Genomic DNA, 12988 nt, shown 5'->3' with positions numbered 1-12988 from the left:
CACCAATTGAAATGTTTGGACCGTCTTCAGGGGAAGCCCCACGTAAAGCGCGTTACAGAAGTCTAGGCGGGAAGTCACCAGCGCATGTGTCACCGTCGCCAGGCAGTCGTACTCCAGGTAGGGGCGCAGCTGATTAATCAGCCGAAGCTGAAGGAAGGCACTCCTCGCCACTGCTGTCACCTGAACTTCCAAAAAAATCTCCGGGTCGAGGAGTACTCCTAAGCTGCGGACCTTGTCCCTAAGAGGGAGTGTTGCACCATTCAGGACCAGGTCAAATCCACCCTCTCCGAAGCCCGATCCGCCAACCAACAGGACCTCCGTCTTGTCTGGATTGAGTTTCAGTTTATTGGCCCTCATCCATTCCATTACCTCGGCCAAGCACCGGTTCAGCACAGCCACTGCCTCACCTGGATTAGTGGAAAACGAGAGGTAGAGCTGGGTATCATCAGCGTATTGATGATTCCGCAGCCCACACCTCTTGATGACCTCTCCCAGCGGTTTCATATAGATGTTAAATAGCAAAGGGGATAGAATGGAGCCCTGTGGTACTCCATGGCATAGCTGCCATGGCGCAGAGACATAGTCCCCCAGCACTACCTTCTGGAATCGACCATTGAGATAGGAGTGGAACCACTGCAAAGCAGTGCCTCCGACCCCCAATCCCGCTAGCCTATCCGGAAGGATACCATGGTCGATGGTATCGAAAGCCGCCGAGAGGTCCAGAAGAACCAACAGGGACGCACTCCCCCTGTCCTTCTCCCTGCACAGGTCATTGTACAGGGCGACCAAGGCAGATTCAGTACCGTACCCGGGTCTGAAGCCGGACTGAAAAGGATCCAGATAATCAGTTTCATCCAAGAGTGCTTGGAGTTGTCCCGCCACCACTCGCTCCAACACCTTGCCCAGAAACGGGATGTTGGCCACAGGTCTATAGTTAGTGGCCATCTCTGGATCCAGTGACGCTTTCTTCAGGACCGGTCGTATTACCGCCTCCTTTAAAAGGGCAGGCACTCGACCCTCCCTCAGAGAAGCGTTACCACTTCCAAGATCCAGGTCCCAATCCCGTGCTTGGAGTTATTTATTAACCAAGACGGGCAAGGATCCAATAGGCATGTGGTGGGACATACTCGTCCAAGCACCTTGTCCACATCATCGGGCCGCAATAATTGAAATTCCTCCAATAATTTTGGACCAGACGGTAGCATTGGCGTCTCCCCAGAAACCTCTGATTCATTAGTGGAGTCCAGCTCGTGACGAATCTGAGCGATTTTCTCCCTGAAATGCCTGGCAAAATATGTATAGGTGGCCAAGTTTTGCAAAAGTGTTAAGGGTTAACTAGTCATAGAGAGAGAAAAAATAGCTTTTGAGGATAAAATGGAGCTATGTAACCAGCAGTGGGTTCCTCACAAGCAAAAAAGGCAAGATAAAAATGTAATCCCAGTACTACTACTACTACTACTACTACTATTAATATGAGAAATCTCTTAAAGCATACCTACTTTTGTTATTGATTGGAAATATCCAGAAAAGTTATACTTTTTAAATACCTTCTTTAGGAAAGGCATATTCTTACACAAAGTAATCATGGCACTTATGCTAAATCCAATCTGCTTTGGAAAACTTTAGTACTGTGACAAATCAAGTCCTTTTTGTTTCTCCAGTGGGTCAACGAAGATCTCATTGAGCAAAGGACTTCATTATTGAACATAAGTATAACAATAAAAAATTCTAGCTATAAATACAGAAAATTATACAATGTGGCAGTGTATCTAAAATCCAAGTTAAAGAAATACCTGTGTTTCAGATCTGGGCTTCAGACAAAGTAATTTAAAGTAGGGGTTAGAAAAACAGTGTGGACAGGTGGAAGGGAAGAACTGACTTACTAAAACTGCTTTGCCTAGTTAGTGGGACTCCAAGAATACAATTGACCTCTCCCTGGAAAAAAAAATGCTAAGCAGAAGCAAAGTTAGGGTTAAATACATGGCAGAAGCTGTATGGCTCCTCCCTCCTGTTTAACCATGTTTCATATTAAACTCTACCACCACCAGCAGCCCTACCTTTATAGAAATGGGTCACAGCCCAACCTGGATTGTGCCACTGTTTAATGCAGCTTCCCCAACCTGGTGCCCTCTAGAAGGTTTGGACTGCAATTCCAGCATTTCAAATCATTGGTCATACTGGCTGGAAAAGAGCAAAGTTCAAGTTCAAAATATCTGAAGAGCACTCCACTGGGAAGGCTCAAATGATGGTTGAGGAATGTTGTGAATTCTAAGGTATCTGTCTGACCAATATGGATTGCTTTAGGGTTATGACATGGCTTTGAAGCTACCCCTAGCTGTGCACCTTTTCAGGTTCATATGACAGGGAAAGCCATATTCCATGAGGATGCTTCAGCAAATCACATGGCATACAACTCTATTAAAAACAAACAAACAAACCTGCAACAAATTAAACAAGTGTTTCTGCTGTGAAGACAGATAAGAGGGCCAAGTCTTTTAAAACTTGGCTTTTGACCAAGAGAGGAGCATGTCAACAGAGATCTTGTCAAGAATAATGAGATTATGTCAGTGTTAATTGGGCAAAACTGTTTAATGTTCATATGGGTTTTATATGTTGTTACCATATTATAGTTTTACAGTTTTAATCTTTGTAAACTGCTGACAGAGAACTCTGGCTATTAGGTCATAGAGAAATGTAATAAATGAAATTAATTCATGATAGAAAACAAGTCTCAAGGAATCAGTGGTGAGCTAAGACTGAGCCATGATAAACAATTAACAACAAAGCCTAATAGAGATAAAAACTTCTCCACAATCTTCACTGAAACTTTCCAAACTTCTAAGTGTTAATACAATACTAGCATCTTAGTTGGGTCTATCAGGAAGAAATCAGGGCCAATTCCTCTGGAGGAATCAGAGTGCCAGAACAGAATTAAGAGTGTTCAGTGGTAAACAGAAATATAGCTCATTGTTCATGCTCCAGAGTCTGACTGCCATATTTTGAATATACAGGAAAATTTACTCCAGGTTATATTTAAATAGGGCCTCCAAGGTGGTTTTGTATAGTCTGTAGCTTGATTCAATTGTTTCAGTGGTCTGAAACTATCTATGGGCCTGCTTTTTACTTAATAAAATATATTGGTTGGGTGATGATGGACAATATTGCCAACTTTTACATATTTGGAGGGGCTGTCAAGGGCAGGGCATCTTGAAGGGTGTTGCTGCTGAAAGTTTGAGATGACTTGGTGGCACCCAGCAACAACTGAGAAAATTGGTTTCAAAAGAACATGTGCAAACTGAAAAATTCAAGTATAAATCAAGATGGCATTACAGCCAGAAAATGTTTTAATCATGTGTTTTTAAAACACTATTATATCTAACATGAGCTTTGTCAATTTCTATAGGAACTATTTTTGCTAGAAAACTGATATTTTTGACTTTGTGTGAAGTAGTGACTATGGACTTTGTGAGTGAAAATACTAGCAATCATTTGTGTCAAAGAACCAATGGACATCTAAGCACTCTTCTGATAAAGGGAAAAACAGATTTGTTGCTTGAAAGGATCTTTATAGGCTAAACAGATGACACATGCATAAAGAAACAGGATTCATCATTTAAGGAAAATGGCCAAGCTAGGATCTTGTTTTATTACCTGTATCCCTTTTTACAAGGGTCTCATTTCCGTACTTCTATTTAAAATCAAAACAAAACACCTGCTCAGTTAACCTGTGAGACAGAGAAGAAGGGGAGGACAGCCATCTAATTTTCTTTAACTGGGAATGCCCAAAGAACCAAGGAATGGCTCATGCCACCTCCTGATGTCACATTACTCCCACTGGAAAGTTGCCATGTTGCTGCTTATTGCAGCAGTTCTGTGCAAAAAAAAGCTCACCATATGAGTCATTGAAACACCCATGGAACAGCCAACCCAAACAGATAACTGTCCAGTTGCTTCTTAAAAGCAGGTTGCTTACCTGTAACTGATATTCTTTGAGTGGCCATCTGTGCAGTCACACATATGGGGTGCTGCGCCTGCGCAGTGCCTTTGTCCGGAAGATTACAAGCTAACGGTTTTTGGCGGGAAAGCTCTGCTCCCCCTCCCCCATGGCCTATAAAGAGAGGAGCGTCCGCCATTTTGTTCAGTCTTTGACGACCGAACGTACACCCCCATGTGGAAAAAATATCCCTACTGTAAACGATATCAGTACCAAGAAAAAATGGAAACATTCGGTACGGACGAAAATGTCCACTCACCGACACCGAGTGGGGCCAGCGGGTGGGTTGTGTGACTGCACAGATAGCCACTCGAAGAACATCAGTTACAGGTTAGCAACCTGCTTTTCTTCGTCGTGGCCTCTGTACATCACACATATGGGTAGATTAACAAGCTTACCATAATGGAGGAGGGGAGGTGTCCTCAACGAAGAACAGATGAAAGAACGGCTCTGCCGAAGGAGCAATCTTGTCGAGCCCGAACGTCTAAACGATAATGTTTGGCGAAAGTGCAAGGCTTTGCCCAAGTAGCAGCTCGACATACATCATCAATTGGGACTCCCAATGTGAAGGCAGATGAGGCAGCAACAGCCCTAGTCGAATGGCTTCCAGGAGCTGTGGGTAAGTCAATCTTAGCCAGTTGATAAGATAAAGTGATAGTATGGACTATCCACTTAGAAAGTCTCTGCGGAGTGACTGGAGCGCCTTGATCTCTGGTAGAATATTTAACGAAAAGTCTAATTGAGAGCCGAATAGATTCCGTCCTAGATCTGTAGAAGGCTAAGCAGCGCCGAACGTCAAGTGAGTGCAATGATCTTTCTAACGGAGTCGACGGATACGGAAAAAAGGCAGGTAAGATAATATCTTGTCCCATATGAAAAGGTGTGGACACCTTAGGAAGAAAGGATGGATCGAGCCGCAGGATGACCTTTTCTCTGTGAAAATTTAGGTAAGGAGGGTCTATGCGGAGAGCACAGAGCTCACTGGCCCTTCGGGCCGAGGTAACCGCCACTAGAAACGCTGTCTTCCATGAAACAAGTCGTAAATCGACTGTTGTCAATGGTTCGAAAAGAGCTCTTGTAAGCGCTTGCAAAACAACAGAGACTCCAGGTAGGCATTACTGGCCTGATTGATGGATTGAGATTATAAAGACCCTTAAGAAACCTCTTAATAGTAGGTTGAGAGAAGATGGGTGATCCATCCACCATGCCATGATGACAGGCGATTGCCGCCATATACACTTTAATTGAAGATGGTTTCAGTCCAGAGTGGTGCAGTTCTAATAGGAACTGAAGAATTTGATGTATCGATGATGTAAATGGAGACTTGGCAAAGGTGGAACATCGTCTCCATTTAGCTGCGTAGGACTTCCGTGTAAATGGCTTTAAAGCGGAATCAAGGATGTGTTGAATATCCAGATGAAAGGTTGTCAGATTCGACGGAACAATCCTCGAATCCGACAGTGCTGGAGGATCGAAAGAGGAAGCAGCGCTGACCCCAGCAGATTCGAAGGCCCTGAACGCAGCGGATTCGAAGGCAGGATTCGAACCACTTGAAGTTGCCGTCAATACAGATGGAGCAAAGTTAGCTATCGGATTCGCCACGCTGTTAGGTTCAACAATAGTACATCTGGATGGCGAAGCGTACCGTCCTGTTGGTTTATGAGGTACGGAAGCAGTGGAAGATGAAGGTATTCCCCGTGAGAGATGCTGAGCAGTGTGGCAAACCAATGTTGGTGTGGCCACCAAGGGGTGATTAGTATCTCCGTGGCCCAATCGTATACTATCTTCGCTATTACTCTCACCACAAGAGGAATCAGCGGGAAGGCGTAAAAGTTCAGGTTGTTCCATGGGATCATGAAGGCGTCCCCTAGGGATCCGTACCCAATTCCCGCTCTCGAACAGAAAGCATTGCACACCTTGTTCTGTTGGGTGGCAAACAAGTCCACGTCAGGGAACCCCAAGCGATGAAAAAGATTGTCGTGTGTCTGAGGATCTAGCTCCCATTCGTGAGAGATGAACATGCACCTGCTGAGGAGGTCCACTTCCACATTGTCCATACCAGCCAAATAGACTGCCATTAGTGTAATGTCTCTCGAAATGCACCAGTCCCAAATCTGCATAGAAAGTCTGGCCAGAGTCGGGGACTTCGTTCCACCTTGTTTGTTCAGATAAAAGATGGTGGCTATGTTGTCCGACATTATCTGAACGACCCGGTGTTGGAGAACATCCTCAAAAGAACGTAGGGCTTTGAATAACACCAATAGCTCCTGGAAGTTGATATGATTCGTGGATTCCTGATGAGTCCACGTGCCCTGGGTATATAGGCCGGAGCATACCGCTCCCCACCCCAGGAGAGACACGTCGGTACCGAGGGTTATCAATGGGCATCGGGGCCTGAAAGGAACCCCAACAGTCAGATTGGCTGGGACCGACCACCATAGTAGAGAATGGAGCACCGAGGATGGGATTTGAAGCAACTTCGATGGTGGGTCTCTCTGTGGGTGGAACATCTTGTTGAGAAATAGTTGTAAAGGACGAAGTCGAAGTCTGGCGTGTGGCACCACAGCAACGGAGGAAGCCATATGTCCCAGAAGCCTCTGGATGCACTTCGCTGGAACCGTCCCATCTCGTCGCATTTGATGGATGTGGCGAGCGAGAGTCTGTTGTCTGTCCTGAGGAAGGAAGGCTTTTTCCAACGTCGAATCCAAATGGGCTCTGATAATGTAAGCGTCTGCATCGGAAGAAGAGAAGATTTCTCGGTATTAATGCAAAGGATCAGATCGTCTAATAAGGCACAGGTTGTATGGATGGATGTGAGGAGTCCTTCCTTAGACCGGGACACCAGAAGCCAGTCATCAAGGTAAGGGTAAACTTGTATGCCTTGGAGGTGTAGGAAAGCATAGAAAGGGGCCATGCATTTGGTGAACACTCTTAGAGCAGTGGCCAGACCGAAGGGTAGAACCGTAAATTCGTATAAATTGGGTGCAACAGCAAAGCGAAGGAAATGCCTATAACTGGGGTGAATCAAAATATGGAAATGGACGTCCTTCAAGTCCAATGAGGTGAACCAATCCTCTTTCCTTAGCAGCGGCAAAATATTTTGAAGGGTGGTCATTCGAAACTTTTTTGTCATAATAAATCGATTCAGATTACGTAAGTCCAAAATCGGACGTAGGCCACCATCCCGTTTCGGGACTGTAAAATATCTGGAGTAGAATCCGTGGAGTCCGTCAGGTGGAGTTACTTGACGAATCGCTCCTTTATGAAGAAGTTGTTGTATTTCATCGAGCAATACCGGTGAGCATGATGTAAACTGGATCGGACTCGATGGAGGAACGATGTCGAATTCTATCCGATAGCCGTGCTGTATGATGAATAATACCCACCAGTCAGATGTGATCGGCTTCTCAGCCGGTCCCCAGATGAGAGGGGGGTGGGTATGGAAGGGGTTAGAGGAATGGTTCGCCAGTCCCATCAACGCTGCCTCCTATCTCCGTCATAACGGCTAGGGCCCTGTTGATAACGTTGCTGGGGCTGTTGGCGGCGTTGCTGTTGGTGTGGCCGGTGCTGGGGCTGTTGCCTAGGCTGATAAGATTGTCTATAGGATGGACGGGTCCATGCCCACTTATGCCTAGGTTGAGTCTGAAGCTCCATCCGTCGGGCCGTTATGCGGGACTCGTGGAGTTTTTTCAGCTTGTGTTCAGTCCTGGAGTGGAAAAGTCCGGACCCATCAAAGGGCATTTCCTCAATTTGCCACTTAGTCTCCTCCAGAAAGTTGGAACTCCTAAATCAGGCATGTCTGCGGAGAGAGACAGCACTGACCAAGGCTCTTGAGACAGTGTCCACATGATGCCTGGCTGTGGACAACTGCTGGACGGTAACCTGCATCGCCTCCTTTATCAGCACCTTTGCCAGATCACCCTGGTGGTCTGGGAGGGTAGAGACGACGTTGTGGAGGCGTTGCATTATGAAGTATTGGTACGTCACCTCATAGTTGGAAATACACAGCCCCAGGCCTGAGGCTGCATAGACTCTCCTGGCCAGGGAGTCGATCTTACGTTCCTCTTTGTCCCTCGGTGCGGTGTGGCCTCTTGCCTCTCTACCCTGGGAGGACTCCACCACGACCAAGTTCGGCTTGGGGTGGCGGAGGAGGAAGAGAATGTCCTCCTCCCGAACCCAGTACATGAATTTGTACCTCCGAGACGTGGGTTGAGGGTGAGAAGGCAAGTCCCAGGGCTGCATCATCGCCTGTCGTAAGGTGGTAATCAACGGCAGGACGATTGAGGTGGACTGCTCCCCACGGACGACATCATAAAATTTGTCCGTAGAAGGTCCCAGACGCTGGACGGCGTCGATGTCAAGGGACTGGACAAGCCGGAACATCAGCTCCGCGAAGGAGACATGGCGCAGGGCCCTGGGAGGTCACAGCGATGTCTGGAGAGGTTGAATTGACCTCCGAGTTGTCGGAGTCTGCACCATAATATGGAGGGACTGAAGACGAGGACTCCATTGGAGAGACGGACCGGCTACTTTCATCCCGAGGAGGTATCGAGGATGCGTATCTCGGACCCGAGGACAGTGGACGGTCACGGGAAGGTGGTGAAGACCGACCCCTAGGTACGGGATAGTACCCGACAGTGTGTGGTTCGCCCCACGATGGATAGTAGGTGCGGTGCCATCCCTCGGATCGCTGTTCCACTGAGCGACTCCTTCGGCTCCTAGGCGGGGACATCTCTACATCTGCCTCCATTGTGGCTGGGGTCATAGGTGTGGGTGACCTATCCCTGGGGGGAGAGTCTTGAATTTCCCCATCAGAAATTGACCCCTGCTGAAGAGTTGGAAGCGGCTCAGTAGGAAGGTCAGCCACACGTCGAGGGGACCCTTGAGGGGTGACCCTCATAGCCACCTGGAGCACCGGATCGGGTGGAGTCGGTACAGTGACTGCCGCCGGTACCAAGGGGGCCGTCGAACCCGAATCACGGTGTCAAGGGCACTCTGTGTCCTTCGACTTCTGTGTCAGTTTCAGAGGCTTCTCCTTCCTGGCTTTCTTTGCTGATTTATCAGATTCAGCATGCTTATGCTTCTCGTGCTTTTTCTTCGGAGAAGCAGGTGGAGCCCCCATGGTAGACGCGCCTTCCTCCGAAGGGCATGAGGGCGGAACCACCGTAGCAGAGCCAGGCTTCGGAGCAACGATGAGTGGGTCGGACTGCATGAGAGACCGATCCCACAGGAGCCTCCGCAGGTGATTCTCACGGTTTTTCCTGGCCTGCTTAGAGAAGGCCAGGCAGTGAGAGCATTTGTCAGTCCTATGCCCCTCCCCCAAGCAGAGGAGGCATAGGTCATGCGGGTCGGTCGGAGACATCTTCGACCCGCATTCCGTGCATTTGCGGAAAGCCACTCGCTGCACCATCGTAAGAAAAGAAGAAATAGAAGACAGTGCAGAGGGTAAGAATATATTTTTTGTTTTTTGTTTGTTTTTTAATAGAAGATCGAAAGAGAAGGTAGAACGATAGAGAACTATGAAACTAACAAGAACTATAAGAACTAGCAAGAACTAACGGGTATAACAACTGGGAGAATAATCGAGAACAAGAACAAGCTAGACGAGCAACGGTCAGAGCGATAGCGAAAGCGGCACGAGGCACAGTGAACGGTAGTCGCAAAGACTGAACAAAATGGCAGACGCTCCGCTCATTATAGGCCATGGGGGAGGGGGAGCGGAGGGTTTCCGTCAAAAACTATTAGCTTGTAATCTTCTGGCCAAAGGCACTGCGCAGGCACAGCACCCCATGTGAGTGATGCACAGAGGCCACGACGAAGAAATGCAGCTAATAGTTCACTAGTTATTCAGTATTTCATTAAGGAGGTTGCACTAAAAAGAGGCAATATGTCACTGCTGAACAAGTCAAATGTCTGCCTTCCAATTTTCCTATCAACTAAGTTATGGAGCATGCCTGTACTTTATAATTTAGGGATAGACCTTGCTGGAATATCTGCAGATTTAACAAAATACTGTAGCCATTCTTCTGAGTTACAATAGAAAAGTCTGCCAATAAAACTCTGCCTTATACAACAGTGTCCAAATACAATCTGAAAAGTAGTCCTAGTGATGGAAACACGGATGCTGTACAACTCTGAAAAGACTTTAGATGCCATATTTGATAAGTCATATTTATATATGAACAGAGATCATAAAAGATCAGTAGATGATTCAGCAACAAGAGCAGATACAGGAACAAATAAATGACAGTAGTGTTTAATGAAAGTGACACTTGGCCAATTCTAATGGCATGCTAAGTCACCCTGAGAATAAGTTAATGCCGTGTGGGTTGTTCATGGAACAATTTCACAGTGCACCTGGCCAAACAAACAGGCTCACCCTGGCTTGTTCTCTCCCCTAGTTCTCCCAGAACCTGACTTGTTACCTGCTCTGATTGCTATTACTTTTCATTTGCTGCTATTTTTATTTTCTGGAACCTCAAAAAACAGGACAAACAAGGTCACATATTTTTAGTTTCTGAAAATTACACAACTGCTCATAATTTACTATGAACAACTCTTAAAGCTCTCCAATATGATCAGTCTTGTCTTTTTTAGCTGTCAAAATGCAGTAGGTAAAATACATACACATTGGAAAGGCAACATTGCTTATAGGCTAATTTAATGTCAGGAACAATTGCTTAGCTGCAAATCAAAAAAGCATTGTCGTCATCATCAGCCATTCAATCGAGTCTGACAGTTGGCAATTCTATGGACTGTTGCTCTCCATGCCCCTCTGTTTCGCACTGCTTCCTTCAAAACCGCCATGTCTATTTCAATGTCTTTCTTTATGGTGTCCAGCCAGTAGGTACTGGGGCGGACCCTTCTCTTTTTTCCACTGATCATTGGCTCTGGCCTCTTGGCAGAGCAGCAGAGCAGCAGAGGCACAGGCTGGGAGAGAGTGCTGAGTGGCAAGGGGACTGGCGAAGGCAAGGTAGGAGCTAGGTAGGGGAGCAGAGGGCCAGGAGCAGCAGAGAGAAAGGGCATCGTCCCTTGGCTGTGGCCCTTGGCTGCGGCCCGGGCTGTCCGGAGACTCCCTTCCCTGAGACACAGAGGTTTGATTGCTTGTTTGTTTTTGTTTGTGCTGTGCTTTGTTTTTCTGCCAATTTCAGTTTATTTTATCCTTGTGTGTGCGTGTGAGGGGGTTTATCTCTGGAAGAACTGGACGAGTGAGAGGAACTGTAGGACAAACAAGGCAGGGGACCAAGGTAAGGTCTCGGAAGGGATACCGATGGCAGACCAGGAGATGGCCTTGGCGGGAGTCACGGGTGTTGCTGTCTGCTACGAGAGCTGCGACATGTTTGCCCTTCTCCCCCGGGAGAGGCAGGGATACACTTGCCCTCGATGCAAGATGGTGACCCTGCTAGAAGAGGAGGTGAGGTGCCTGAGGGCCGAGAGAGCTCTCCAGCCCCGCCCCCCCGGAGCAGCCCCCTCTGGACAGAGGGTTGAGGGAGAGACCATGGGAGGAGCAGCTGTGGAAACATGGAGGTATGTCACCCACAGAAGGAGGAGGCCAGCACGGCTGCCTCCTTCTCCTGGCACCAATCTGGAGCTGGGAAACAGGTTCTCTCCACTTGGGGAGGCTGGGGCTGATGAGGCCTCGGGGGACCAGCAGGACCCCCAGCCTGGGACGTCAGGCGGCAAGGGGGCTGCTGCGGAAGAGGTGAGGGCCAGGGCACGGCCGCCCACCACCACCACCAGGAAGACACGGTGGTGGGTGATTGTTGTTGGGGACTCCCTGCTGAGGGGCACTGAGGTGGCAGTGTGCCACCCCAACCTGGAGACAAGGGAGGTTTGCTGCCTGCTGGGCGCACGCATCCGGCAAGTGAAGGACAGAGTGGAGCGTCTTGTTCGCTCCGGGGGTCACCAGCCACTCCTGGTGATCCATGTGGGCACAAACGATGTGGCCAGGCAGGGTGTGGTTGGGACCACACTTTGGGGAAGAAACTAAGGGAGCTGAAGGCCCAAGTGGCCTTCTCATCAATCTTACCTGTCCAAGGATTTGGGTCAGGAAGGGACAGGAGGGCCTCCGAGGTGAACGACTGGCTTAGGGTGTGGTGCCAGAAGGAACGCTTCGGGTCCCTCGACCACGGCACACGTATTCTTGCCAATGGACTGCTGGCAAGGGACGGGTTACACCTCACGAGGATGGGGAAAAGGTCCTTTGGAGAAGCTCTAGCGAACTTCGTCCAGAAGACTTTAAACTGAGCCGGGGGGGGGGGGGTTCAGGCCCCCCAGAAATGTGTCTGCACTGGACAAGAGATCGGGGAGGATCAGGGCTCTGGGAGCAGGGTTTTAGAAATACTGCAGGGACTGACAGGACTCCTACAGAGAGGGGCCAGGTGTCAGGGAGGATGGGAGGAAGGAGGAGGCTGGGAACTCCAAGGAAAGGAAGTGGTGGGAAGGAGTTGAGGTGCATGTACACCAATGCTAGGAGCATGGGTAATAAGCAGAAAGAGTTTGAAGCTCTCCTGGGAATAGGATGGTATGATCTGGTGGGAATCACAGGAACTTGGTAGAATGAAAGGCAAGTCTGGAATGTGAACATAGAAGGGTATCACCTTTTTAGAAAGGACAGGAAGGGAAAGAGAGGTGGGGGCGTGGCTTTATATGTCAGGGAAGGGATAGGATGCAGTGAGATAGAATGCAGCACAAATGGGGATTTGGTAGAGGCAGTCTGGGTGAAACTTAGGGGTTTTGACAGGGAAAGAGACCTGACAGTGGGGGTATGTTATCGCCCTCCAGGTCACCTTGAGACCCTGGATGATGTCCTGACAGACCAGATTCTAAGGATATCTCGGGGGAGAGACACAGTAATTATGGGAGATTTCAATCTCCCGGATATTACTTGAGAGACTCACTCGGCGGTGACAGCCAGGTCATGTCGCTTCCTAGAAGCTATAGAGGGAGGGTTTTTCACACAGAGGGTCCGAGAGGCAACGGGGGGGGGGGACA

At 48.3% G+C, this 12988-nt stretch overlaps 1 protein-coding gene across 1 annotated transcript in view; it reads right to left on the bottom strand.

The window, feature by feature from the left end:
* Positions 1-8744, bottom strand: part of ROR1 (receptor tyrosine kinase like orphan receptor 1) — a 138120-nt gene extending 129376 nt beyond the window's left edge. Inside the window, exon 1 of the mRNA XM_044430351.1 lies at positions 8408-8744. Coding sequence (XP_044286286.1) covers positions 8408-8744 — 337 coding nt within the window. The remainder of the gene's footprint in view (positions 1-8407) is intronic.
* Positions 8745-12988: the final 4244 nt, after the last annotated feature.

The sequence above is a fragment of the Varanus komodoensis genome, unplaced genomic scaffold, assembly GCF_004798865.1.
Source record: "Varanus komodoensis strain SLA01 unplaced genomic scaffold, ASM479886v1 scaffold20_1, whole genome shotgun sequence".
Classification (NCBI taxonomy): Eukaryota; Metazoa; Chordata; class Lepidosauria; order Squamata; family Varanidae; genus Varanus; species Varanus komodoensis.
This window is presented reverse-complemented; position numbering and strand designations above follow the sequence as displayed.